Here is a 27,221-nt window from a genome sequence, read left to right as displayed (position 1 = left end):
ATACATTTTTTTATTAAAAAAGATGCCAAATTGTTTCATAGTAATATGAGTGATTACATTTTGTTTCAGGAAATATTAAAAGTAAATACAGCGCATTTGTAAAGTATCTATCCTAATGTCCAGCTGACTTTGTCTAAGATCCCATTGCTCCATATTTAATCCGAGATTTTACATAATAAACTATAATTGTATGTAGATACCTATATCGTAGGTAACAATATAATGTAAAAAAAAACACTTAGTAATATTATGAAAGGCAAACTACAAGACGTATAATTTATTTAAGACCTTTCTAAAAAACAGTCAATGCATTTATGTTATGTATTATGGATACTTGAACTTTTTTATTCTTTTTTAATAAATATATTGTTACATTTCCAAATAGTCCCCATTTGGGGATGTCTCTGTGAATCTTTGTGAGGCCGAAATCGGTATCAAACCAACAAATAGTAAGGGTTGATCACGAAAATAAATAATAATAAAGCCGGCAATGCTGTAAATCGCGGCCGTTTAAAAATATCTGCAACGTCGCCATTGACACCGTTTTTCGACAGCGCTTTCCGTTGAAAGCGAAACAAAAATGGCGGACAATACGCGGCAGACGGCCAGACAGTAAACATTGTTAATTCGCGGTACGCATAAAATAAAATATAAAAAGAAAACCATTAGTAGATATTAACCTAAATAAAACTCGTCATTTTCCACCACAATTCCGGAGTGTTATTTGTCCACCTCCAAGTCCTGAATCCAGAGGAAAACCATAAAAGAATAAAAGTGACAGCGTGCTTTCCACTTTCGAAAATGGATGGAAGTGACAATAACCATACCTCTTGCTTCTTAAGCGTCAATAATATTGAGATACTTTACAAGCCGTTTGTTGCCGAATTAAAAACGGGCGATTCAGCTACTGCGATTGTAATGATGACACACAAAACTTTCCATTCGCTGAGAAGCCAAGAAGCTAGCGACTATTTTGACAGAACGTAGTTCGCTTTTTTAGCGGGAGGTCGCTACTACGCTCTACTGCGCAGACGCAGTAGGCCCACACGCCGGCGTGTACCGTGTAAAGTTGATCGGCTTTCAACTTTTCTCGGTAGATTGCTTACAATCTGCTTTTTAGCTTGTTCTATGATGATACTGGGCGACTTTACAGGCAGATTGCAAATTCGCCAACAAGCAGCTCGTAAAGTAGCTCAATGTCATTGACAGTTTAGTTAAGCTTCAAGTTTCAAACCCAGATGGTGAATAATAGTACCTAAGTACCTACCTATGTCGTAAAATTGATAACACTGCATCATTTAAATGGTAATCAGAAGCACAGAACTGATTATTAAATAAAATGCAGATAGGCTAAACCCCAATACACTACATTTTGAAGCAGGGTTTTGAAAGTGTGAGTGCCCTACGAAAATGAGACACATTATATACGTGCAATAGTGTATGTACCAATCGTGGCCCCTACATCCTGAAGCGGGCACCCAGGCTAGGATCTTTGACGGCCCCCTTACCTATCGCTAAAGATAAAGGCAGTGTGACGCTCTACAGTAGCGTTTTCCAAATGGTGTATGCGGTATATTAATGTCTATATTTAGTGTTTTTTGTATATTTGAATTCATCTATTTAAATTATGGAGTTGTCGAGTATCGATACACGATTAAAAATTGTATCGTACAACCACATAATTAAGATCAATAACTTTTTTACTATTCCAGAGAATTTGTGATGTGTGTTTATACCACTTATCTGGTCGATTCGCCACGCCGGGCCCTTCCTGAGCTCGGGCCCCCAGGCTAGAGCCATCTCAGCCGCCCTTTGTGGGGGCCATGGTACCAATATTAATTGATCGTCAGTGCATAAGCCGACAGCAGTTTTCAGAACGAAGGACAAGCTTAGAATGTAAGTATTTTTGACACGTGTTTAAGTTTATCCCACATTCTTCCACACTCGATATCGGTTGCCTGTTATTCCACACCTGTAAGGTATTTCAGTTTCCATTAATTCTGTGTTTTCTCATTGGAAGTTTTAATACGTCGTGGGTACATGGATTTCTCCTTTTGTTTAATAACTGTAATTTCCAATAAATAAATCATATACCTAACCCGCAAATGACGCACTTATATGCTAGCGTACGGGGTGTTTGGATGGGTAGTTTTTACAAGCAAAATGTCGTCTATTGTACCAAATTGATCACCATCACATTCTAGCTTCTCCTTTACCTGAAAAACTCGGCCGTGTGCTGTACAGCTATAAAACAAACCTTCCAAGAACTTCGACCCGGTGTCGCCTATAAATACTGCGCACATCTACCTAGCGAAAGTTGCACGTAACCTACGAAACGTATAGATATATTTTGGATTCTGCGATCGGCGATTCAGTATAGGAATGACCAATGCGTAGGTGTTTGTATGCGTCCTGGCGTTCTTGACTCCCAGCCCGAGAAGCATGCAACTTGTCGATTACATCAGCAGATGTGTTTTTCAAACTAAATAGTCGCATTCAACTTATCTGCAGACTTCCATTTGGCAACGCAAAATTTTTGTGAATAACGGTGACGTCACATCGACTTGTTCGACACGCTGCAGGTGTACAGCACCGCGATTTCCTAACTCTCGTCTCGTGTGGCACCAGACGAGATGACGTAATTGTGACGTCACGCTCGAGGCATGCCGACCGCGCACAGAATAACCATAGAAAATTTTATTATGATACACCTATATGTGTATGGTGACAATGAATAGCGCCGCTGTCTGACCACTCGCTATTTTCTCGAATGCTATTATCACTCCGGTAGTACGTCATAATGATGTCATATGACGTCATCTCGACCAGGAAGCTTGCACTCGCAAGTTCTAACATAGAGCCCCAGGGGCTCGATTTCCAAACTATCGTCTCGTGTGGCACCAGGGGCCCGATTTCCTAACTATCGTCTCGTGTGCCATGCCGTCCTGCCGTCATGCCGCCCGCTCGAGCGAGTATTGGCTGACGTCACAATTACGTCATGTCGTCTGGTGCCACACGAGACGATAGTTAGGAAATCGGGCCCCAGGACGAGTGTTGATCCCGCCTTAGATCCATATTATGCTAAATATGCCAGAAAAATTATATTCACGGTTATGATATAATATTCCGAGTAAAAGAATATTATTCATTTTAACCATCGTATTATATTGAGTAAACTGAGGTTTCACGCATTGTACGCAAATGCTAGGAAGATAGGTACTACGTATTTGTAATTATCATTTTTATACACCTAGTTAACTCTTCAATATTGGTTGTAAAATAATAATTATTTATTTGGTAGGTATTCAACAAACTGGCTAGTCAACATGAGTTTTTATCGTTGGCTTGGTGTAGGTTGTCCACACAATTTAAGAAAACACTAGAAAAGATTGACATTAAGTTGTCTGGCTACCTATCATGTCGTGAATGTAACATAACGATAACTAAAAAAACACTTTTTTGTTGATAACGTTGTTTGCACTCGGTATTATTCTTCTCTTCTTGGTCGTGCACTCATGGCTGAGGATCGTGACCACATTTAAATTTCGCCATCCTTTGAGCGACCAAGACTTTCCATCCTTCTCGATCTTCCGCTTCTCTCAGGGCAGAATGGATGCTGCCCCCAGTCAGCGATTTCACTTGGTCGCTCCATCGCGCAGACGCTCTTCCTCTACTTCGCCTTCCCTGGAGGCTACACAAAACTACCAGTCTCTCCAGGTTGTCCGGTCCGCGCCTGACAATATGTCCAAAAAACTGTAGAATTATTCTCAGACATATTAACGTCGAGAGCCGTTCCTTTATACTATTATATTTTATTATAATAATATGAATACGTGTATTAAATAAGGCTCTAAGTACCAAAAAGTAGTATTGCCTGTAGTTACAAAATACCGAGTCATTGCAGTAAAATTTCATGAAGCAGACCTTATGAAAAATGTAGTTTTACAGTGTGAAGCAATCACGGCAGCTTCTATAATTTTAGGTATAAGAACCCGCAAGTGTCAACACACCATCGTCAGCTATTATATATTGAATACCGTTGACCACTGCAGTGCTACTTGCACCATTATAAATAAAACACGCCAACGGACTTACAACGTCGACAGTTTTAATTATTTTGCTGTATTTTTTTGACTTGCTTGAGGCACTTAGACTATAGTTGAAGTTATTGGCGTTGGTATGTAGAACATTTTTCTATACAAATTTTTTTGGTACTTAGCGCCTTAATTAATACACGTACCTATTCAATATGCACTATTTAAGTCGGATAAGCCTACCTCCACCCTTCATCACAGGTACATCATAATAATATGCAAATACACCAGGCACCAGCGATGAGGGCTGTACGGATGGCTATGCACTCCCTAGAGATGTAGAAATTTTTAGCGATGCATTGTGTACCTATTCTGTTCTTAAAATTCTATTTAATTTGTGTTTTTTTTAATTATTGTTGTTTTTTTTATTTGTACCTATTTCTTTTCTATAAAATTATTTTTTGCTTTGTTTTTTCTTTATTTGATTTCTTACTTGGATGTACTTTTTATTCAAAATGTCATGTTGTGAATGTCTTGAATCGATATTTTGTTTTGTGCTCAACGTGTCTTTTTTAAATAAATAAATACCTACGCAATTACTTCTGTTACTTAATATATTAATAGAGTCTACTAACTAATTAAATTTGACCATTGATTAAAATAAAAATAATTAGGTACAAGATAAAAAGAACTTTTTATATACAACGTTTTTAAATTTTCTGTTGAGTCATATAAACTTAACTTGGCTAGCTTAAACGATCAAAAAAAATGTACTTGACATATCATATTGATTTCCATAGTAACGCACGTATATATTAATAATTTAATTGCTAGGACCCCAGACCCCTAGCAACCAATAATGGTGTCGAAATAACGTTTCGTACAAAACAGAATTAACTGAAAATAAATTCAATCTACTTAAAGATGGCTAAAAGTATTAAACAAATGGATTGGCATCGTGTTCTGATATATTCTAAAAGTTTCAAATGACTAGCTAGTCGGGAAGTTAGTTAAAAATCGATTGCAAGATTTGTCCTGGACAAAGAACCACCGGACAAATAAGAATACGAGCTAGTAAGAAAAACGTTGTAAATAATAACTTTGTCACGTCGAATTTATTATTAAGTGTAGGTACTTAATTTATTTGAGTAACTGTTGTGAATTTCAGAAACGGAGAAAAGGCCGTTTGCTTTGCAATTCTTTGAAATCTTCGAAATTCTAAATAATTTTTGCTGTTATTTGGGTGATAAAAAAAAACTGGCAACACTGTTAAACCATCACTAGACGTCAGCGGGATTTGTCTATGTACGGCGCAACGAGAACCTTTCCTTTGACGTACCATACGCTGACAAACGCGAAATGGACATTAAACGAGAGCCAAACGAAGACGAGATTGACATGGATAGAAATCCTTCTGATCCTTTTTGGGTTATTGTACCCATTAAGCGTTCAAAAAGCCCGGACGGCCTTACTTATGTGAAGCAAGAGAATGATGTCAATGTCATCAAAGAGGTTAGTTATACCGTATACCACTACAGACCTACAAACTTATCTGGAGAATGAGATGTGGGAGCCACTATCAAAAACTACCCAATCACGACTCGTAACTGGAAAAATCTGACATTAGAATGACGTTTTTAATACGTCCTATGGTAGTTCGTACCTAGTTCCATTATTGGCCATTCTCCAGGTAAAGTTGTAGGTCTGTAATAGCGCCTGTGCATGGGTTTACTTGCATCAATAGTGTGTATTTTAAACTATCGCGATAATAGCTGCTTACACGTAAAAGTGATGACTGTCTCTCCAATCTCAAGCGAAACGCGATGTTGTCATTTAATGGTGCCTACTATTTGACAGTCGTGAAAATCGGATAACCTCAAAATGAGTGTGCGGTGTGGTTCGTCTTTTTCAGGCAGTTTCGACAAATATTTGACTCCATTGTGACTAGTAAACAAGACGGTTTTTAATGTACCTATTTATAAATACATTGTAAAATACGGGCCTATGCAATTAGTAATAGTTAATTAGTCATGGGCGTCTGCTCCTGAAACATTCCCAGGTCTTAACAAATGCTGATTCATCACACTAAACGTAGGGTCTCGTAATGACGAGTGGTGCGTGTGGGAATAGTTTAGACTTTAGAGCGAGTCTATTTGTTTGTGTTGCTGAACATATTATTATGTCAATACTCTGGTCAAAACACACATTGGAAAATTATATAAAAAAACAATCTAATATTTACTTTTGCATTCGGTAGTTTTTTATTTAGCATTTCTTCAGTATGTCCTGCATTGGACACATCGCAAGACGTAGAAATTTAATGTGAACACAATTAGTAGGTATGTATTGTTTGTTTGTCCCTAGCCACCGCCATCTTTAGATTATGATGCTTGACATATTGAGTCGCCCTTTCTTGTTTCAAATTGAATTATAAAAAAATTCTCAAATCAAATAAATTAACTATCATTGTTATTCATAAATAATGTACATTCCTGTTATTCATCAGCTGGCAAAGTCAGACTAGTCCTTCACACAAAAACAGGTGGTGAAATCGATTTCCAAAAAATATGTAGCGTTGATCTATATTCTATGCATTACATTTGTAGAAGGTGTCTTAATGCTAATGTATTCTATAGAACAATGACAGGTCATCCATAGACAACAACGGGAGGACCAGTCGTTGTGATTGCATCGGCTTTCTACTTGAGCCGGCAATGTCCTAGCTTGTTATACCACACTCAGTAGTGTAAGCCAGTTCCCATTAATTTTGTGTTCCCTGATAGTGATTCAGTAATATTATAAATAAATAAAAAAGTGATTTTTATACGTATAACTGATATTATTTTACACCATTCAAAAATAAACTTTGATAATGCGGTTTATTTCAGCACCCTGACATGTCTGAAACTGGCCACCAGTTAGTTAATGTCAAGCGCGAATTTGTTGATGATACAAATCACCCATTCGATGATGTAGACCCTCAACCAGGAAACTCATATTCGGACTATATGCCAACAGATCAGGTATGGTCACTTCTAATGTGTCGTCTTTTCCTGGTAGGTATCGTCCGTTTGGTTTCTGAGAAAATTGAAAGATATCTGCTAGGGACCAGTTGTATTTTATTTTCCAATATTTAATTTATTCACGATATCTTGCATTGATGATGAATAATTATTGATCTTTTCTATCAGAGATGCTGTTAAATTCACCATTTTGTTTTTTTTATTATTATTTTTAATTACTAGGTATTACACCACTTTGTGTGACTATTTATCACGAATTATGAATTATATTTGAATTATGATTTTGAGATGTGGCTGTATAGACGCATCCTCAAAATTCCTTGGACTGACCTGGTGACAAATCTTCAAGTTCTCAATCGAATAGGGAAGAACCGAGAAGTTCTACGTAGTATCAAAACCAGGAAACTACAGTTGTACCTCGGCCACATTATGAGAGGACAAAAGTACAGCATTCCCCAACTTGTCATTCAAGGAAAGATCAATGGGAAGTGTAGCAGAGGACGGCGCCGCATTTCGTGGCTTAAGAACCTCCGTCATATGTACGAGTGCAGCTCCACTGAAATGTTCCGGGTAGCAGACGACAAAGATAAGATCGCCTTGATGGTGGCCGACCTCCGCTAGGGGATGGCACAATAAGAAAAGGAATGAATTATGCAGAATACGTACATGTTCTTCTTCTTCTTCTTTGCCCATATCCGCCCCTTAACTGGAGCATATGGACACCACGCGGCGCCTCCAAGAATCCCTGTCGCTCGCCAGTCTTCTTGCTTCGTTCCAGGTCAAACCAGCATCCCGTAGCTCCGCCGTATACACTCTGTAGATTGTATTTAGCGGCCTTCCAGGACGCCGGAATCCGGTCGGCTTGAAGAACAGGCAAGCCAGGTTAAAGTTCTCTTCTGGCATCCGCAGCACGTGGCCGAGCCAGGTCCAACGTCGCCTCTTCACTTTCAGCGTGATGAGAGGCTGCTTGGTACGTTCTCTTATCTCCTCGTTGCTCCTAAAGTCATACCACCGCACACCCAGTATTCGTCGCAAACATCTATTTTCGAAGCTCAGTATACGGTTGCTCTGAGCCTTCGTAAGGTGCCATGATTCGCTACCGTAAAGCAGCACCGTCAGAATGCAAGCGTCGAATAGGCGGCATTTGGTTTTGACCGAGTACAATCGTGAGTCCCAGACATTTCGCATCGAGTTGAATGTTGCTCCAGCCATTCCCATTCGGATAGCGAGCTCTTTCTGCAAAATGCCATCTCCCGTGATGTGTACCCCCAGGTACTTGAAGCTGTCGACGCTCTCGATGCTCTGTCCATCGCTAATCAGAGGGAAATCTGGATCAGGACAGGTGCTATTGCACAAGACGTTGGTTTTCTTCGCGTTGATTTTCAAACCAACGCGAGAGGAGTTGTTATGCAACCTGTCGATTGTCTCTTGAATGCCCTCGATTGAGTTGTCGAATAGGACAGCATCATCGGCGTATTCCAGGTCGCATAGCTTCACCGTGGGGGTAACAGGTATGCCTCGGTCGGGTGGTATTGACTTCCGTAGTATGAAGTCAAAGAGAATGATAAAGAGAAACGGTGCAAGGACACAACCCTGTCTGACTCCGGTCGTGACCCCGAACCATTCCGTGACAGTGTCTCCAATTCTGACACAGCATTCGCTATTCTCGTGCAGGCTTTTGATTATGGCAATGATCTTGGGAGGGATCCCGTATGCTCCCAGTATCATCCAGAGGAAGGGGCGGTGCGGACTGTCGAAAGCCTTCTCATAATCCACAAAACAGCAGGCCATCGGACTGTTCAACTCATGGCTCTGCTGGAGAAGACATCGAAGGTTGTGGATTTGGTCTGCACACGCTCGACCAGGTAGAAACCCGGCTTGGTTTTTCCTGAGGACGTGCATTATTGGGTCCCTTATTCTCATCAAAATGATGTTTGCCAAAATCTTTCCCGGAACACTGAGTAGCGTAATGCCTCGGTAATTGTCGCAGCTTAGAGGGTCACCTTTTTTAAGAAGTGTGATGATTTCACCGTTCACCCAGTCCCTTGGGCAGCGCTCTTCTTCCCACACCTTTGTCATCAGATGAAACATAGGGTGCAGGATTGCGCTCAAGCTGTACTTGAGGAATTCAGGATGAATCCCGTCTCCCCCCGGTGCCTTTCCGTTCTTGAGCCTTTTCACAGCCGATTTTATCTCGGTGTGCGTGGGCGGGCAATCGGAAATGTCGGTCGCTCGGGGAATGTCCAAAAGTAAAGCTTCCGCAGATATGTCAAAGGGATCCAAGGGGGGTGGGCGGTTCAGCACTCCGCAGAAATGATTCTTCCAAATCTTCTTGACGCATTCTGCGTCAGACTCGATTGCTCCACTGGGACCACGAATGGCTCCGGGAGTCGGTGGTCGCCTGCCGCAGACTTCACGGGTGATTCGGAAGAGTTTCCTGGTGTCATTTCTGCTTGCTGCCTCCTCTGCCGCTTCAATTTGCCGGTTCATAAAATTGCGCTTGTCCAACCGCACGGATCGTTTGACTACCCTGTCTTGGGTCTGGTAGTCAGTCCGGCGGTCCTCGGTTCGGTCGGGGTCTCTCTCCTCGTCTCTCAGGGCTTTCAGCCTGGCTCGTTCACCAATTTCAACCCACGTTTCGTCAGACATCCACTTTGGCTGCTCACTCCTTCTGGTACCAAGGACGGTACGAGCCGACGACACAATCGCACTCTTTATGAGGCTCCAGTCCGCCTCAATGAGGTCGGATTCAGATTTGTGCCGCTCGTAGATACAATCTACACTATCTCGTACAGCAGTTTCGAAGTCGGTCCGAATTCTTCGGCGTCGGAGCTTCTCAACGTCAATTCGTTCGCACTTTGGAGGCCTCGCCTGGCGACTGAGTTTTACTCGGATGTTTCCAATAAGTAACTCATGATCGCTATGGATATCGGCGCCTCTGTAAGTACGCACGTCGAGAAGTTCCTTTCGGTGCTTCAAGCTGTATAAGAAGTGGTCAATCTGCGTCCTCGTGCGTCCATCAGGAGACGTCCACGTATATTTGTGAATGTCTTTGTGGGGAAAAACAGTGCCTCCGATTGCAAGCTCGTTCAGAGTGGCGAATTCTACGAGCCGCTCACCATTATCGTTGGGGTCACCGAGGCCGTGTCGTCCCATCACCGTGGGGCCAAGCACCGGGTCTGCTCCTACTCTCGCATTATAATCCCCCATTACAATCACGCGGTCTCTACGGGGGATGGCGGAGACTGCCGCGTGGAGAGAATCGTAAAAAGCATCCTTTGTCTGCGCGTCGGCATCCTCAGTGGGGGCGTAGCACTGAAAGACGGTCAATGAGCTACCAGGCGTCTTGAAGGAGGCACGTATCAGTCTCTCTGAGATTGGTTCCCATTTCACGAGGCAACGGGCCGCTCTCTTTGACATCAACACTGCCACTCCCTGGCGATGGTATTGCTCCTGACCTGAGTAGACAATAGAGTAACCCTCAATCAACTTTCTCCCGGCTCCTTTCCAGCGCACTTCGCTCAGCCCTAGGATGTCCACACCATAGGTGTGCATGATGCGTGTGGCGTGCAGGTCCTTTCCGGGGGTACGCAGGGTGCGAACATTATATGTCCCAATGCGCATACTCGAGTTGTTAGAGAGGATTACTCTACCTGTTTCATTGTCCATTTCCATGCAAGGTCGTCGTTTTACAGAGCCGGTTGTCGTCCGAGGCTGCTGTGTAGGTGTTATGTTAATCTGTTTCGTTTAAGGAGGCAAGGTGATTAGCCCAGCGCTCCCGAGGCCTGAGCCACGAGGGCCCTGAAGGTCGGCTCGACCAGGTTTTTCTGTCGGGGATTTCCTTCCCTTAGCCAGAAGGCCAGTTTTATGGCGCCGGTCACTCGCCCTTCGCCCCCTGCTGTTAGCTACAGCATACGCTGCATTGCCCGGAGGTCGCCACGGGGAGGCCAGCAGATGGGACTTGCTGGCAGTTTGGCATTTCCCAACTTTTGCTATGAACACATCTACTGGCGTCAATGTGTCCACTTGGGGCCGACCAGCCGTTGACCACCAAATTTTTTCAATTTCAATAAACATTTTATTTATCGCAAGATTTAAAAAATGTTACGATGTTGGACAAGACTCCTTTTTAATTTCCACGAAATTAACTAGGTACTATTTATTAGTCGTGCAATTAAAGCAGTTAACAAATCACGCTAACACTGAACATAGCTTTTGTGGGTTGAATCAAGGTACCTATTACAAGTACCTCATTTTACTTTGAGCAACGTTTGAGAATGGCATCCCTCCTAGTCCAGTCCTCTGAATTCGATTCCTGGTGAGCTCACTGTATATTTTTTACGTGATTTTCTCAGTGTTATTGTTTCACTTATTATTGTTGCATTACACTACTGTTATTAGGCTGTTGTACTTAGACTATAAATACATCTAGACGCCACCCATTGCATTGCTAAATGAAGCTGCGTGCCGTGCGTTTGGTTTGTGGGCGAGCGAACGCATTCGTACACAAATGTTTGAGACCATAGACCTTTTCGCTAGTGCTCGCCCAAAGTGCTCGCACTAGACGCTCAGAATTATATTATAATTTTCTATTTTTTTTACGTTCTATAGTATTTTTAAGCGGTCAAAATACAACTATTAAGTAAAGATATCCAAAATTTAAGTTATTTTAAAGAAACACTAGGTCACTGATATTAAAATATATAATAATATACAAATAAATTATCACGAACATGTATCAAATTAAATTACCTATGAAACGTAATACCATCTTCTTGCTTATCAGTACGGCTACCACATTTTAATACAACACACAGAACCATCTTTTCTATATAATCAACTTAAAATATTTACAACTGACTTTATGTTTAACACAAAAATATCAATTTTAGCAACACGCGCTCGCAGGTTATCGACGCTTAGTTAAGCAACAAACTAAGATTTGGCAGCGACACCACATTAAATCTTTTCACACATCTGTAAACCTTTTATCTTACTCTAGCGCGTGTCGCAGAGATTATAAGGGTGCCGAATACTTTCTCACTCGCACTTATGCATCGTTTTTGTTCAGGCCTTGCTGTTGTATTATTTTTTATACTTAGTCTTCAACGATCCCAAAACGTCTATTACGATTCGCTTATTAAATAATTCTTGTGACGTTATTTTCAGAGCTCAGCTACACGTCTAACCGAAGTTAAAACAGAGATTGATTACGAGGAACTCGATATCAAAGACGAATTCTATGAAGACAGTAATGAAAACCCTAAAGCTGGTTCTTCTAACCTAGAAACAATGCCAGTTGATCAGGTAACTACATATCATTCTGTTTACTTTATTGATGGGCTTGGTAAAAACTATCTTTTTCTTCTTCGGCCATATCAGCCCCTTAGTTGTAGCATATGGATATCACATGGCGCCCCCAAAAATCCCAGTCGCATTTTCTTGCATCATATATAGATAATATTTAGCGGCCTTTCATGACGCCGGAATCGCTTTGAATTCTGAAAACTATAGCGTACGATTAAATTAATATGGATTTCATAACTGACATGTGTACTTACATTGATTATTATATACTTTTTGTGTCTATAGATGTACCAGTCTGATTCTAAGATTATATTATGTGCTTCCACAGATTGGAGTGTGTACTGTCATTTATTTTATTAGGTATCAAATATTTCGCGTGTATTTTTGACACCGTCAGTTGAACGTCTACAATTTAACACAATGGCTCGTTAGACAGACTATTACAATCTGTGAAAGCTACTCTGTGCCAGTGTTGCCATCTTTCCAAAGTGGAATTATAGTTCAGAGCCTTAAAAATTATAGTATTTGAGGAAAAAGTATAGTATGCGTTGTCATCTGTTGAAAATATATGGGGTTTTTGTTTCTTAAAAAAAAAAAACGGAGAATTTTAGAAACTCCGAGACCCCTTTTTATTTAGGTACCTCTTCCAACCAAAAATGTTTATCGAAGAATTCAAGAAATTTCATTTGAATCCAAAGTCAAGGGATTTTTTTTACGTTTTTTGAGCAAATATTCTTTTTCCAGGTTCTCCAAATCTTCTTATATTGCGACATTATAGTACTTTGCACCAATTTATCGACCAGAAATGTCGAAATTTTAGTACTTACATATTTTTGCCGATATTCAAAATTATAGTATTTTGGGCGTACTATAGCTGTTTTATATAGTACGCAGACCAAAATTATAGTACAGTTGGCAACACTGAATACTTTGCACCAAATTATCGAACGAAATAATCGAATTTTTTGTACTATTCACACTAATTTACATATTTTTTATAGTAATAGTATTTTGGGCGTACTATATCTGTTTTATATCGTACATAGTAAGCAGACCAAAATTATAGTACAAATACTATAATTATAGTACGGTTGGCAAAGCTGCTATGTGCTGCATTTTATAGCTGTGTATGTCATCGGGCCATACTTCGAGAATAATGAAAGAGCGACCGTTAGAATCAATGACGTCCGCTATAGGCAAATAATAACTGACTTTTTGAGGTCGGTATTGAAATAATATGTTGATTTGGTCCCAAGTGAATAAAGTCACATACCATACAGACCTTCGAAAACAAACTCGTATCAGAATATAGATACCCCTTTACATTAATAAATATAAATCTAAGAATATATTTAATAATGTGGACAGCAGCGGGAAAATCGTGGCGTTGCACCTGCTCGTGTAGGGCCCTTTATCTTCTTTGTAATTATAGCTAGGTATTAGACCTTGTTACTGTTCATATTGTTAAGTATATAAAATTAAATATTGCCATATATTGCCATATATTTAAGATACCTACTGTAACTCTCAAAATGGGTATCGGTACCTACTACATATTATGGATTAGTGAACAATGCATTATATTTTGATATTGTCATATAATTGAATACAACAGATTCAATATGTTTCTAGATTTCTCCACAGCAATGTGTCACAGGACTTCACGGGGCACATGACAGTCAACTAGCCGCAGTGACATCCGATAATCCCACCAAAGATGAACTAGGAAAACCCAGCTCGCAGCGTGATTTACCCAAAATAAACATAATGACAGAAACGGACGAAAAACCATATCATTGCGATGTTTGTGTGTTTAAATGTGCGCGTCCCGATCATCTCAAACGACATAAAATGACACATACTGGAGAAAAACCACATCAATGCGCTGTGTGCCCTTTCAAATTCGCGCAACCTGATCATCTAAAAAAACATGAAATGACTCACACTGGTGAAAAACCATATGCATGTGACGTTTGCTCATTTAAGTGCAGACGGGCCAATCGTCTGAAATCACATAAAATGTCACATACTGGAGATAAACCACATCAATGCGATATTTGCTTGCGAAAATTTTCGGAGCTCGCTTATCTTAAAAATCATAAAATGACACATACTGGTGAAAAACCTTACGAATGCGACATGTGCCCTTATAAGTGTTCACAGCATGCTCATTTAAAAAGGCATAAAATGACACATACTGGAGAAAAACCATATGAATGTAATATCTGCGCATTTAAATGTGCGCAGTATGCTTCCCTTAAGGCGCATATAATGACACATACGGGTGAAAAACCACATCAATGCAAGATTTGTTCATATAAATGCTCACAACCCCGTGATCTCAAAGCGCATAATAAGACACACACCGGTGAGAAACCCTACAAATGCAATGTATGCTCATATGCTTCATCAAAATTGAATACAATGAAGATACATAAAATGACGCATACTGGTGAAAAACCTTTCAAATGTGACGTTTGTTCTGTTTCAAAGATCACTCTATCCGACTTAAAAATACATAAAATGGCGCATACGGGTGAAAACCCTTTTGCTTGTAATATATGCTCGTATAAATGCAAACGGGTCAATAGTCTCAAGCGACATAAAATGATTCACACTGGCGAAAAACCATTTCAATGCGACGTTTGCTCGTATAAAAGTAGCCGGCTAAGTAATCTGAAAACACATAGAATGACGCATAGCAGTGAGAAAACTGTTTAAATACCAGCTTTGCCCTTACGTAGGTTCACACTCATGGTACAGAGACCTTCATCGCGATTTCCTAACTATCGACTCGTGTGTCACCCGACTACATGACGTAATTGTGACGTCAGCCAATACACGCTCGAGGCATGCCGCCCAACACACAGTGCTCACCGTAGATATTAATATGATGAAACACCTATTTGTGTATGGTGACAATGAATAACGCCACTGTTTGACTAGCATTATTTTCTCGAATGCTATTATCACTCCGGTAGTACGTCACAATGATGTCATATGACGTCATGTCGACCGGGCGGCTTGGACTCGCAAGTTCTAACATAAGGCCCCTTATGTTATAACTTGTGACATGAAGTCACCCGACGACATGACGTAATTGTGACGTAACCTCAATACAAGCATCGAGGCGAGCCGCCCAAGCACACGGCTCACCATAGATATTATTATGCTGAAACACCTATTTGTGTATGGGGACAATGAATAACGCCAGTATTTGAGTAGCGTTAATTTCTCGAATGCTATTATCACTCCGGTAGTACGTCTCAATGATGTCATATGACGTCATGTCGACCGGGCGACTTCAACTCGCAAGTTACAATATAAGGCCCCCGGCTGTTTACCCAGGGTTACTGACATTATGTCACCATGGTCTGTAGTTGTATTTGAAAGAATTTATATATTTTCTGTAACAATGACATTAATATGGACGAAGTAGCTGGAAAAAAATGACACTCACTTTTTTGTCGGGTCTGTCGAATGGCATAATTTGTTCTAACGCCATTACAATAAAGGTGATATTGCTATAAATTCCCGATGCTTTTTGTCGGGTCTGCCGAATGGTTCGGTTCGAACGGGTTCGCTCAAATGAAGATTGACACTAGAAACACTGTTCTAACGCCATTACAATAAAGGTGATATTGCTGTAAATTACCGATGCGTGATATCGCATAATGGAAATTGCGAAATTTTGTCACTTGACGTCTATCTATACATGTGCGAATGTCGCTATGCGTGAATCTACTTGCTAGCTACTGTACTGAGTGCGTTGTCCATTAATAATGTCATTGATCTGTAATATATTAAATGTTTATGTTAAATGTTAAAATACATCTGTACAGCAGCTGACATACAAATGAATAAATGTGTAGGAGTGAACACCCACCTAGCAACATAATTTTGTATAACATACCTAAAAAAAATTTACAATGTTCCTAATATGTATCATTGGCGAAGGGTGGAGGTACACCAAAACTATAACCAATGGCTTGAGTTTCTCAGGGTTAAATTTAATTTTAAAAACTAACTAACACCATCTGTAAATTATTGTAGTCATATATCAATAAGAACAAATACGTATGACTGACAAAATTTAGTGTGCACTATTTATGGCGGATCTTAATAGCCTACATCCACCCTTCGCCATTGGCGTGGTCCTATTATTAATATCAAATGTAATTATTGTAATGTTGATGATAGTTTAACACGTGAATAATTCAGGATAAATATTTAATATCTAGAATCATTTTTTGTCATTCTTATAACATAACAATCAATATTTGTAAATTATAACTGTTAATGAATTATATACGTATTGAATTAAGTATAGTTTTCAATAAAATTTTCCTTTTACTTTATTATAATAGTTTTGATTTATTCGTGTTTATTCCTCTTATTTACTTTGTTAAGCGTCAATTACATTGAGCTACTTTACGAGCTGTTTGTTGGCGAATTTAAAAGCGAGCGATTCAGCTACTGCGATTGTGATGATGACACACAAAACTTTCCATTCGCTGAGAAGCCACAAGTCAGCGACTATTTTGACAGAACGTAGCTCGTTTTTTTACCGGGAGGTTGCTACTACGCTCTAATGCGCAGACGCAGTAGGCCCACACGTTGGCGTGTAGCGCAGTGTTGCCAAGTCAAAATTTAAAATTTCAGTAGATTTTGACAAAAAATTCAGTAGATTTCATAAAATTTCAGTAGATTTTTGAAAATGTATATTAGATATGATTTAAGACTAATAAGAATAAAAATAACTAATAATATTAATTTATTTTAAACAATTATGATATTAATGGGAAAAATGGCGCTCTTGGGTAGAGTTACAATGCTTTCTTCGTCAATTTAGAAGTGTAGCACATTAAAAAAGGTCGTGCGTAAATCATTTCAAGTTTATTATTAAAATAATCATCAGTCAACTTACAATTATGGAGAAACACAAATATCAGTAGATTTCTTGAATTTCGAAAAAAAAATAAAAATTCAGTATATTGGCAAAAAATATCAGTAGATCTACTGAAATTTCAGTAGACATGGCAACACTGGTGTAGCGTGTAAAGTTTACCGGCTTTCAACTTTTCTCGGTAGATTGTTTACAATCTGCGTGTTAGCTTCTTCGATGATGACACTGGGTGACTTTACAGGCAGATTGTAAATTCGTCAACAAGCAGGTAGGTAAATAAATCCTAGACAGAAGGATTGCAAGTTTACTGCCTATACTGGCATATTATGTGGGTTAATCACATGACTATCTAAAATCGAAACTGTATCCGCCCGAGGGTAGCGTTACTTTTATCACCGCTGAGCTGTCATACACAGGGAACGGGACACCTGGACGCCGCACTGTCGTAGACACGTATACAGAACGTAGACGAGGATTTTTAACCAGTTTCTGTCTACTTCTTAGTAGTTTTAATTGTATTCATTTTACTCTTAACATAACGATTTTTTTTATTGCGGATTGAGATTTACCATCCATAAGCTTTATATACAAATAAAAATAACTCTGTTTTCGTTGGAACTTATACACAATATGCACGATTAAATCATTATTTACGTGTGCATATTTAAATTCTCACCAACCTCACAACTATTAAATCATAATATAATTAAGAATATTAAATATTTTTTTTTAAAGTACCTACGTATAAGTAAGTACCTGACGTGTATTAATTTTAGAATTACGTGGCGCCCAGTTGTCCTGGCGCTAAATCGTCCTAGATCCCATACACAGGGTGTTTGCCGGAAAGCTTTACTTACCTATTACTTTGTTTGGACGCCATTTTGGTCAAAATGAATTTTGGCAGTTCGTATTTGGAAATCATGAAGTATATGTACGTAACAAATTTATTATAGAAAAATAATCGATAAACCAATGTGTTTTATTTGTAAAAGATCGTACATGGTTAAAAAAATAATGACCTTAGTGGGTGCCTACTGCGGGGATTGCATGTTTTTGACCATTGCCGACTGAAGAGGATCAACAGCGATCATGAACAAGAACCATTTTTTTTATTCAACGATTAGTTCACAAGATTGGGATAATGTAACATTCCATTATAAGTATGTTGAAGAACAAACATAATTTGAAAACACCTCAGATACCTATATAACAGAAAACCGATAGTCAATAATAACGCAATTTGGTAAGCATTTCACGTAATATGACCAACTAGTTTAAAATTGTCGCAATTAGATAGGAGGCCCGTAGCATAATTGGTTAATGCACAGTTGGCGCGATACTACTGATTATACGGGTCCAAACCCGTCGAGTATCATATTTTTTTTTCAAATATGATTTTTTTTAGTGGGTAGGTATATTAAATCTGAGATGATTTCAAGTTATGTAGGTACTTGAAGAATATGACTAAGTTTAATAGTTACGGCTGTATCGTATTAATATATAATATGTATTTGTAATATTTGAGAAAATTAAGTCTTGCATTGTATTCCTTGCGTTTTATGGCCGGGTCGTCATGAATTCATAAACCAAATTGGTCCTTAGCGACTGGCTTTTGAATTTCTATCTAATTTATCTGTTCAACATCAACAACGGCTGTCACAGTGTATTCGATAATAATATTATGTTAATTACCATATAAATAATATTATTAATTAACGGACAACGAATTGAGAATAGGATAGAATAGAATAGAATAGTCTTGTAACTCGACATTATGATATTACAGAGGAAATCAACAAGAGAATCATCTCTGCGAATAAAAATGATACTTTGGACTGTCAAGACATTTTAAGTCCCGCATACTATCTCGTCGAACTAAAAGCATTCTTCAAAAGTCACTAATTGTAAAGCCAGTGCTCATCTACGCATCGGAAACCTGGACATTAACACTGCGAAATGAACGAACCCATAACATTTTTGAAAGAAAAATTCTCCGCCGTATATATGGACCGATCAGGGACGGCACCAATTGGAGGAGAAGATATAATGCTGAGCTCTACTGGCTGTACGAAGATTACAGACTGCGATGGCTAGGTCATGCGCACCGTATGAATGACAATGAACCGGCAAAGAGAGTGATGTCCAGCAATCCAATAGGACGTAGAAGAAGAGGGAGGCCAAAGTTCGCTGATTGGATGGAGCTGCCATTCACTGCCGTATTATTCTGGGGGTACCGAATTGGAAAGCGGCCACACTGGATAGGGACAGGTGGAGGGAGCTGTTGAAGGAGGCCAAGACCCACACCGGGTTGTCGCGCCCCTGATGATGATAAACAGAGAATAAGTACCTATTTAAAAAAAAAACTCTATATAATTTGACATCTATCTAGAGCACAAAATAAACTTAAAATATTTGATAAATATTGCAAACAAATTAGGTATTATAATCGCCAATAAGCATTAATTAAATAGGTAGGTAATCAAAGAAGGGAAAAAGTCTCGAATTAATCAATACCTATTGAAAAAAAAGTAACGAAGCCAAAGTATTGAAGTATCTGTCAAAACGGCTCAAAGTATTGATACACTTAACATCACTAATGGCTGTCAGAAACCCATGAAGGTTGCGTGTTTACGACATAATAACCCAAAAATGGATGGAAAAAGCGAAACAGGCTGTTTGAATTCCAACTCAGAAAAACGGCACTGGTTTGATGTACCCATAGAGCATGTAACTACCCAGGGTTCTGACGTATATATAAAGCAAGAAGTCGTTGATGACACCAGTTGTATTTTTGAGGTTAGTTTTTAATAATTACATTTATTTAACTGGTCATATTACCTACTATATTACCTATGTAAGATGTTGGTTCATTGATTTTTTTTATGTTTTAATACCGAATCATTTAAACCTATTGTACACAATGACATTGTCATTGGGGTAAACCCTCCCCTCCTTATGTGCGTGTCTGATGTAGATAATTGATAATAATATGTAGTATGTACCTAGGTAAATTATAACTAATTTCCTCACGAGTGGTCTGACAATTAATTGGTGTAATATTGTTTTGGTTTTCAGACCCCTACCGTTGACCTGAACAAATTAAAATCGGAAATTGATATCCAACAAACTGACTTTAAGAGCGAATTTGTTAATGATAAAGTACGCCCATCATACGCCGGACATGAGAATCGCGTTACCGTATGTATTTATTCTATAACTATTACATTCATTTGGTTTAAAATAATTACATATAAAACTAACTAACTTACAAGGCCGAATTGTAATTTGTTTATTATTTTAACAAGAATTACGAATGTAACATTCGTTATTGAATATACGTTATTAGAAAACCAGCGCCATCTTTAGATTAACCCATTCCAGACAGAATTAATTTTTCAGGATCACTTAAAAAGGTACACCGATTACTAAAATTGATATAACTCATGTATTATTCATTCAATTCAAATAAATCTTTTAAATATTTATAGGTTTTGAATTTTTTTTAAGTGTTTACATTTTAAGTAAACTCTGTGTATAAGTGGAATGAAAAAAACAGGTCAAATATAGTTTTTTAGGTTTTTTTAGCCGTTTTTTACACAAAATGACATAGATAAAAAGTCCATGATAGAAGTAAATAATAAAAGGAAGATATAATGAAACTGGAGCTAAATATAATACTCTTCAAGATATTTAGAAGATGGAGGGCCATTTTATGTTTTTTACTGTCTCAAACACCTCATACCTAGCGAACTGATTATTATTTTGACAAATTTAAATAAAACTAGATTTTATAAATCAAATATTTCTAAAAAAATATATTGGACTGTATATAACTAACATCATAAAATGATAGCTATATATTATTAACTAATTTTAACTTTAAAAAAAATTATTGGCGCCGGTAGGGCGCGATGGGTAAAGCATGAGCATATCTTTTTGCAAAGCAACGAGTGGTCCAATGTTCAACTGTCAAAATCAGATCCAAGATTGCTTGACATATTGATTTGCCCTTTCTCGTTTCAAATTGAATTATAATAAATTCTCAAATAAAATATATTAACTATCAGTGTTATTCATACTTAAATAATATACATTCCTGTTATTCATCAGCTGTCAAGTCAGACTTGTCCTTCACACAAAAACCGGTGGTAACAAAGTGGGAGGTGTCCAATCTCTTTTGGTGGTAATAACGATTTCCAAAAAATATGTAGCATTGATCTAACATTGCATTTGTAGAAGGTGTGTTAATGCTAGTGTATTATTTATCATGTAACTCATCCATTCAAATCAAACCATTCCCTTTGTGAACATAACAGACGCGTCATTATGAGCACTATATAGAACAATCACAAGCAATGACAGGTCATCCATAGACAACAACAGGAGGGGCGGGAAAAGTAGGACCAGTCGTTGTGAATATATCAGCTTTCTACTTGAGTCGGCAATCTAGAAAACACATGTGTGAAATATAATTACAAGAAAAATAACCTTTTTGAAAAAAAATACGACACCTAGCGTCATTCGAAGTTCCTGACCGCTTTGTTCGTCCCGTCTTATTGTGACGAAATTGACTAACTAACGAAGCACTTTTTAAATTGCGTTATTGTTTTGGCTATCGGCCTTTGTATTTTAAATAATCAGTACCTACCTAAAAGAGATGTTTCCCTTTTTTTATAAGTGCTTGCCATCTGAACCCTCGACTTAATGTAATTTTCTGGGCTTCAGTCTTATAGACAGCAGCAGAGGTATTTTGCAATGTGGAAGTGAACATCTTCATCTGTCTTTTACCGGCATCCAAAAAAATATTTTTTTTAATATCCTGTAAGACTGTAAGTGAAGATTATTCGACCATGTCCGATCCTAATAGAGTAGAGGTTTGTATAAACAGATTTTGTTTTTTACCAGAAATGGATGGTAGCCACTTCGTCAGCTGAATGCAGAACTATTCTAACTCACATTTGCAATATTTTGTAGAAGAGTTTTTTGAAATAGCCTACTTCAGTTATTCATTATTTATATGGACAAGTGTATGCACCATTTTTTTTAAATCAATAAACCTACTAAAATATTATGATGCATCCATTTATCCATAAAGATAATAAATAATTTCAGTAAGTTGTTTCAAAAAACTCTCTCCTCAAAAATTTCAAATGTAAGTTAGAATAGTTCTACATTCAGCTGACGACTTGCTCAACCTATTAGGTCCACACCCTGACTCACACACAAATTGAAAAACAATATGTGTACTTGCCAGACCCAGGATTCGAACCTGGGACCCACGGCGTTATAGTCCAACGCTTAAGTTGCGTAGCCACCGTGGGTGTTATCGTTAAGAGAGTCCAAAAGAAATTTTTGAGACTCCTTTACTTTCGGCTGTAATGATATTATCCGTGGCTCTATCCGACTGACTATCTCTTAGGTATGGTTACATACTGTAGCTCACAATTTAGAAGGGATCTTTATTTAGCTATATATTTTTTAGACTTATACGCGGCATAAATGTGAACTCTGAAATTCTTGGTGGTGTTGGTTTGAGTGTCTCTGATAATTACCTTATGAATCGAGGGCATCCGTTGTTTGAGTTTTCCCAAGGTGCAGAACTAACCTGCCATTAGTAATGCCAATTGGGAGGGCAATAACCATGTTTAATAAAATCGCTACGGATATTGATATATTCCACTTACGTGAGGGTGAATTTAGGTGGACGTTGTTTTATCAGTTTTTAAGATAGGGTCTATCAAAGTTCACTCTGTGTGCTTCCATCTACTTTTATTTTTGTTATTTTATTTTATTTCTTATTTTATTACTTATTGTATTAATAACACACATTTCTCTGTATTTTTATTTAAAAAATTGTTAACACTTATTTTATGTCATGTCGTGAACGCTTTAAATTTATAATTTGTAAATATAATGTTCATTATATGTAAAATAAATAAATTTGATTTGATTGATTCATGAAGCTTCTTGTCAAATTGATTGGGTTTTTTGAATTATTGTTTACAGGTTAGTACGACTGACTTCATCAACATCAAGACTGAACGAGTTTACCAGTCGGATAATTCCAATGGAGATTCCGGTGATGATACAAAGCATCCCTTTGGAAATGATGATCCTGTAGCCGGATGCTCTTATTCTGAATGCCCTCCAGTAAATGAGGTATACTTATTAATATTTGATCTATCTCTTACTGATTCTAATATATTATGACTCTACGTAAGCGAAAGAAATAATTTGTGTAGTTTTATTGTTTTTGAAGTTATACTTCTTTTGGCGCGCTCAGATCATCAGCGAAATCAGATCAGAGTGTATTGTTGGCGAGTCACATGTATAATTTATTTTTTCACACGAAAAATAACGAACTCGATTGGATTCGAACCACCAATTGTTCGGTTATCACCCGAACGCATTACCTTTACCCCACGGTATAGCACTGCAATGGTGACGATTATACAGTATAAAATTATATTTTAGAATTGTTCCGTTGCCTAAGCTGCTAAATTATTGTTGTCGGCTATTTGCAATTCCTTACGTAAACAAACTATTAAACGTCATAGTGGCAGTTGGTACTTTAAAAATAAAAACAACGGAAAACCATTATATAATTTAGTAATATTAGTTAGAGTGTATAGAAATAAACAAACGGCGTCCCAGTAAGCGGTCTTTTTTCTTGAGTGTGTAATTTAACAAGATAATTTAGAGCTAGTCAAAGAATCTAGTTAATCACAAGTTTTGTTTTGTTACGTCAAAGAAGTATAACTTCTAACGCGCGTACATAAGTACAAACACCGATTTTTTTAAATATTGTATTAAGTATTATTTAATCATAAATTGTTCACCATAGATAAAACTTATGATCAGTAAATTTTCTGCAAGCAATGCAAAGTAAAAAGAAATTCAAATAATCAGCAGTTATATTTGATAATTATAATTTTCCAAATGTAATGTAGGTACAGTAGAGCCTCGATTATCCGGATTAATTGGTGATGAAGATAGTCTGGATAAGGAAAAATCAGGATAATCGACAAAAAACCATAATTGAATGGAAAGACATGTATATTCAGTATGAATATTTTTTATTTGTCTAGACTTATATATACATACACAAATATTGTATAATTTATTATTTTTTAATACAAAACTCAATTATCAATTTTTGCTTAAGGGGGTACATGCTCAGCGTAGGTCAAAATGGAGCTTTTTTTCTATTTTCAAAGGTTGATCCTGGATATACATTAAACATTGTAGATAATCTATTTATATAATTTTTAAGCCTTATTATCCTTTATATTTATTTTAAACATTTGATGACTGCATAAAGTATTTTTATTACATTAAATAGTATTCTTTTAAACCTCTCGCTCTAATTTTTTAGAATATAGTCATATTTCAATACATGAATGTGCAGTGGTGTTAAGATTTTTTAAATTTATTAATTTTTAAACGCATTTATAAAACCATTAGTATAATTTATGACGAGATGACAAGTAAAATATTTACGATAAAAAATTATATTGATAATCTCTGTGATCCCAAATTTGACCAGAATTAGGCATTTTATTATTCAGAGCACGTCCACCCTTGAGGCTTAAAGCAGGTTCTACCGCGTTACTGGAACTTACTAATGGTCTTTTCAAAATTTGTTTCATGATTTTTTCAAAGTTGACACATCTAAAGAATTCCAACTATCTGCTGCCATGTAGCAACAATCTTTTAAATTTATTTTCTTGTAGAAGCTGATAACTGTTTCCTCGTTATTTTCGTCTGCTAGCAATAATCGTCGAAATATATGTTTTCTATATAAACGTTTGAGTATTTCTATTACACCCTGATCCATCGGCTGTATTACAGACGTGACTCATTCGTCTTTAGATGAACCACATAAAATCACACTCTTAAACTTCTTTATTTCCTGATTTTTTCATAACTCTCCGCTCTGAGCTTCCATCTTCTGACATTAAACTATTAGTAAACTTCATAATAGTTTCACTTTGTCTTTTAATATCCGAGATAGTTGACGTTCCAACACCATTATTAGATAGTTAACGCCCCGAGTCAACGCGTTTCAAATCATCGATTAGTTATATCCAGTTTGTCCTTTAATGATAATACGAAATGTTTTCTTTTTGATGGCATATCGGTAATATTAAAAATATTCCGGATAGTCGAGGTTCTACTGTACATATTAATATTATGTGTGTCGAATAAGGATGTTTTTCTTCTTTTAGATTACTGTCCTGCCGTGTATCACAGAACCTCACGACAAAGATGATATTCCTCTGACTAGTACTAGCTTCAGTGATTGTAGTAATCTGGAAGATGCTAAAAATGATGAAGTTCAAATCGAGATTCCACTGATATCAGAAGAATTTCCTCACAATGATGAGATTGCTCATAACAGTAAACGCTGTCAGAATGTCTCAGATGATTGTAATTTGAAAAAGCGTTCTAACAAAAAAAAACAGGCGGAGTTTAGCTGTGATATTTGTCCATTTAAATCTTTGAAGTCCAATCGTTTTAAAATCCATACAATGAGACATAAAGGTGAAAAACCACACAAATGCGATATGTGTTCGTTTTCATGTCTAGTGTCTCAAAATTTGACCAGGCATAAAATGACACATTTTGGAGAAAAACCATTTAAATGCGACGTATGCTCTTTTTCATACATTGCCCAAGCTGACTTAAGAATTCATAAAATGACACATACGGGTGAAACCCCGTTTGAATGCGACGTGTGTCCATATAAATGTACACGGATTTACAGTCTGAAAAGACACAAAATGAGACACACTGGTGAGAAACCGTATGAATGCAATGAATGCTCATATAAATGCACGCGGCTTAGTCATCTTAAACTACATAATATGACTCACCATTCTAATGAAAAACCATTAAAATGCGATAGTTGCTCGTACAAATGCACTACAACCGAAATGTTAAAACTTCATAAAAGAAAACATACTGGTGAAAACGCATATGAATGCGATGCATGCTCATATAAGTGCAACCGGTTTGGTGATCTGAAAAGACATAAAATGACGCACACTGGTGAAAAGTTATTTGAATGCGATGAATGCTCTTATAAATGCACGCGTCGTTGTCATCTCGCTAAACATAAACTGACTCACACTGGTGAAAAACCATTCAAATGCGATGTGTGCTCTTATTCGTGCACAACTTCTGACATTTTAAAAACTCATATTATAAAATCACACACTAGTCTAAACCCGTACCATTGCGATACTTGCCCGTATGAATGCATGCGTATTTATGACCTAAAAAGACATCAAATGACGCATTCTGAAGAAAAACCGTTTGCATGTGACGTTTGCTCATATACATGTAAGCGTATAAGTCATCTCAAATTACATGAATTGACACACACCGGAGAAAAACCATTTAAATGTGATAATTGTGACTACGCATGCACCACCGCTGAAATCCTAAAGCTACATAAAAGGACGCATACTGGAGAAAATGAGTATCAATGTGATGTTTGTTCTTATAAGTGCAACCGACTTGGTGATCTTAAAAGGCATACAATGACACACACTGGTGAAAAACCTTTTAAATGCGACGTTTGCTCATACACATGCAGGCGGCTTTGCTATCTTAGAAAACATAAACTGACGCATACCAGTGAAAAACTATTTAAATGCGATATATGCTCCTACACGTGCACGACTTTTGCATTGTTAAAATCACATAATTTAAAGGAACATACTGATAACAACTAGTGTTATGATAAGGAGCTCATTTAAATTGTTTTGGGAAATTATGGCATCTATTATTAATGCAAACACATCGAAAGTGTGTGGTTGGCTTGTATATAAATACCTATATGAATCGACCCACGACGGCCGCACAGCTCAAGCGTCGGCCTCAAAATCTGTTGATACAAACCTCTACTCTGTGGAGGCCCGAATGATCTTAGGATCAGACATGGTC

The 27,221-nt window shown here is 37.6% G+C and overlaps 2 protein-coding genes across 2 annotated transcripts; both read left to right on the top strand.

The window, feature by feature from the left end:
• Nucleotides 1-5,349: 5,349 nt before the first annotated feature.
• Nucleotides 5,350-16,722, top strand: LOC147077048 (uncharacterized). The gene is made up of 4 exons (XM_085941423.1): nt 5,350-5,546; nt 6,923-7,057; nt 12,227-12,364; nt 13,997-16,722. The coding sequence occupies exons 1-4, from the start codon at nt 5,394-5,396 to the stop codon at nt 15,083-15,085; spliced, it is 1,515 nt and encodes a 504-aa protein (XP_085797549.1). The 5' UTR covers nt 5,350-5,393; the 3' UTR covers nt 15,086-16,722.
• Nucleotides 16,723-19,863: 3,141 nt separating this feature from the next.
• LOC147077047 (uncharacterized) lies at nt 19,864-27,221 on the top strand. Its single transcript, XM_085941422.1, has 4 exons — nt 19,864-20,066; nt 20,346-20,468; nt 23,277-23,429; nt 25,499-27,221. The coding sequence occupies exons 1-4, from the start codon at nt 19,884-19,886 to the stop codon at nt 27,008-27,010; spliced, it is 1,971 nt and encodes a 656-aa protein (XP_085797548.1). The 5' UTR covers nt 19,864-19,883; the 3' UTR covers nt 27,011-27,221.

This window comes from Rhyacophila brunnea, unplaced genomic scaffold, assembly GCF_057557595.1.
Source record: "Rhyacophila brunnea isolate RB1 unplaced genomic scaffold, BYU_Rbru_1.0 scaffold_13, whole genome shotgun sequence".
In the NCBI taxonomy this organism is placed as follows: Eukaryota; Metazoa; Arthropoda; class Insecta; order Trichoptera; family Rhyacophilidae; genus Rhyacophila; species Rhyacophila brunnea.
The sequence above is the reverse complement of the archived record's forward strand: the minus strand, read 5'-3'. Positions and strand labels throughout refer to the sequence as shown.

Bases quoted from the DNA above. Each gene is read 5' to 3' on its own strand.
- LOC147077048 (XM_085941423.1), top strand. From the start codon at position 5,394: ATGGACATTAAACGAGAGCCAAACGAAGACGAGATTGACATGGATAGA. The intron at 5,547-6,922 runs GTTAGTTATACC...GGTTTATTTCAG, and splicing joins ATGTCAATGTCATCAAAGAG to CACCCTGACATGTCTGAAAC. The intron at 12,365-13,996 runs GTAACTACATAT...ATATGTTTCTAG, and splicing joins AAACAATGCCAGTTGATCAG to ATTTCTCCACAGCAATGTGT.
- LOC147077047 (XM_085941422.1), top strand. From the start codon at position 19,884: ATGAAGGTTGCGTGTTTACGACATAATAACCCAAAAATGGATGGAAAA. The intron at 20,469-23,276 runs GTATGTATTTAT...TATTGTTTACAG, and splicing joins GACATGAGAATCGCGTTACC to GTTAGTACGACTGACTTCAT. The intron at 23,430-25,498 runs GTATACTTATTA...TTCTTCTTTTAG, and splicing joins AATGCCCTCCAGTAAATGAG to ATTACTGTCCTGCCGTGTAT.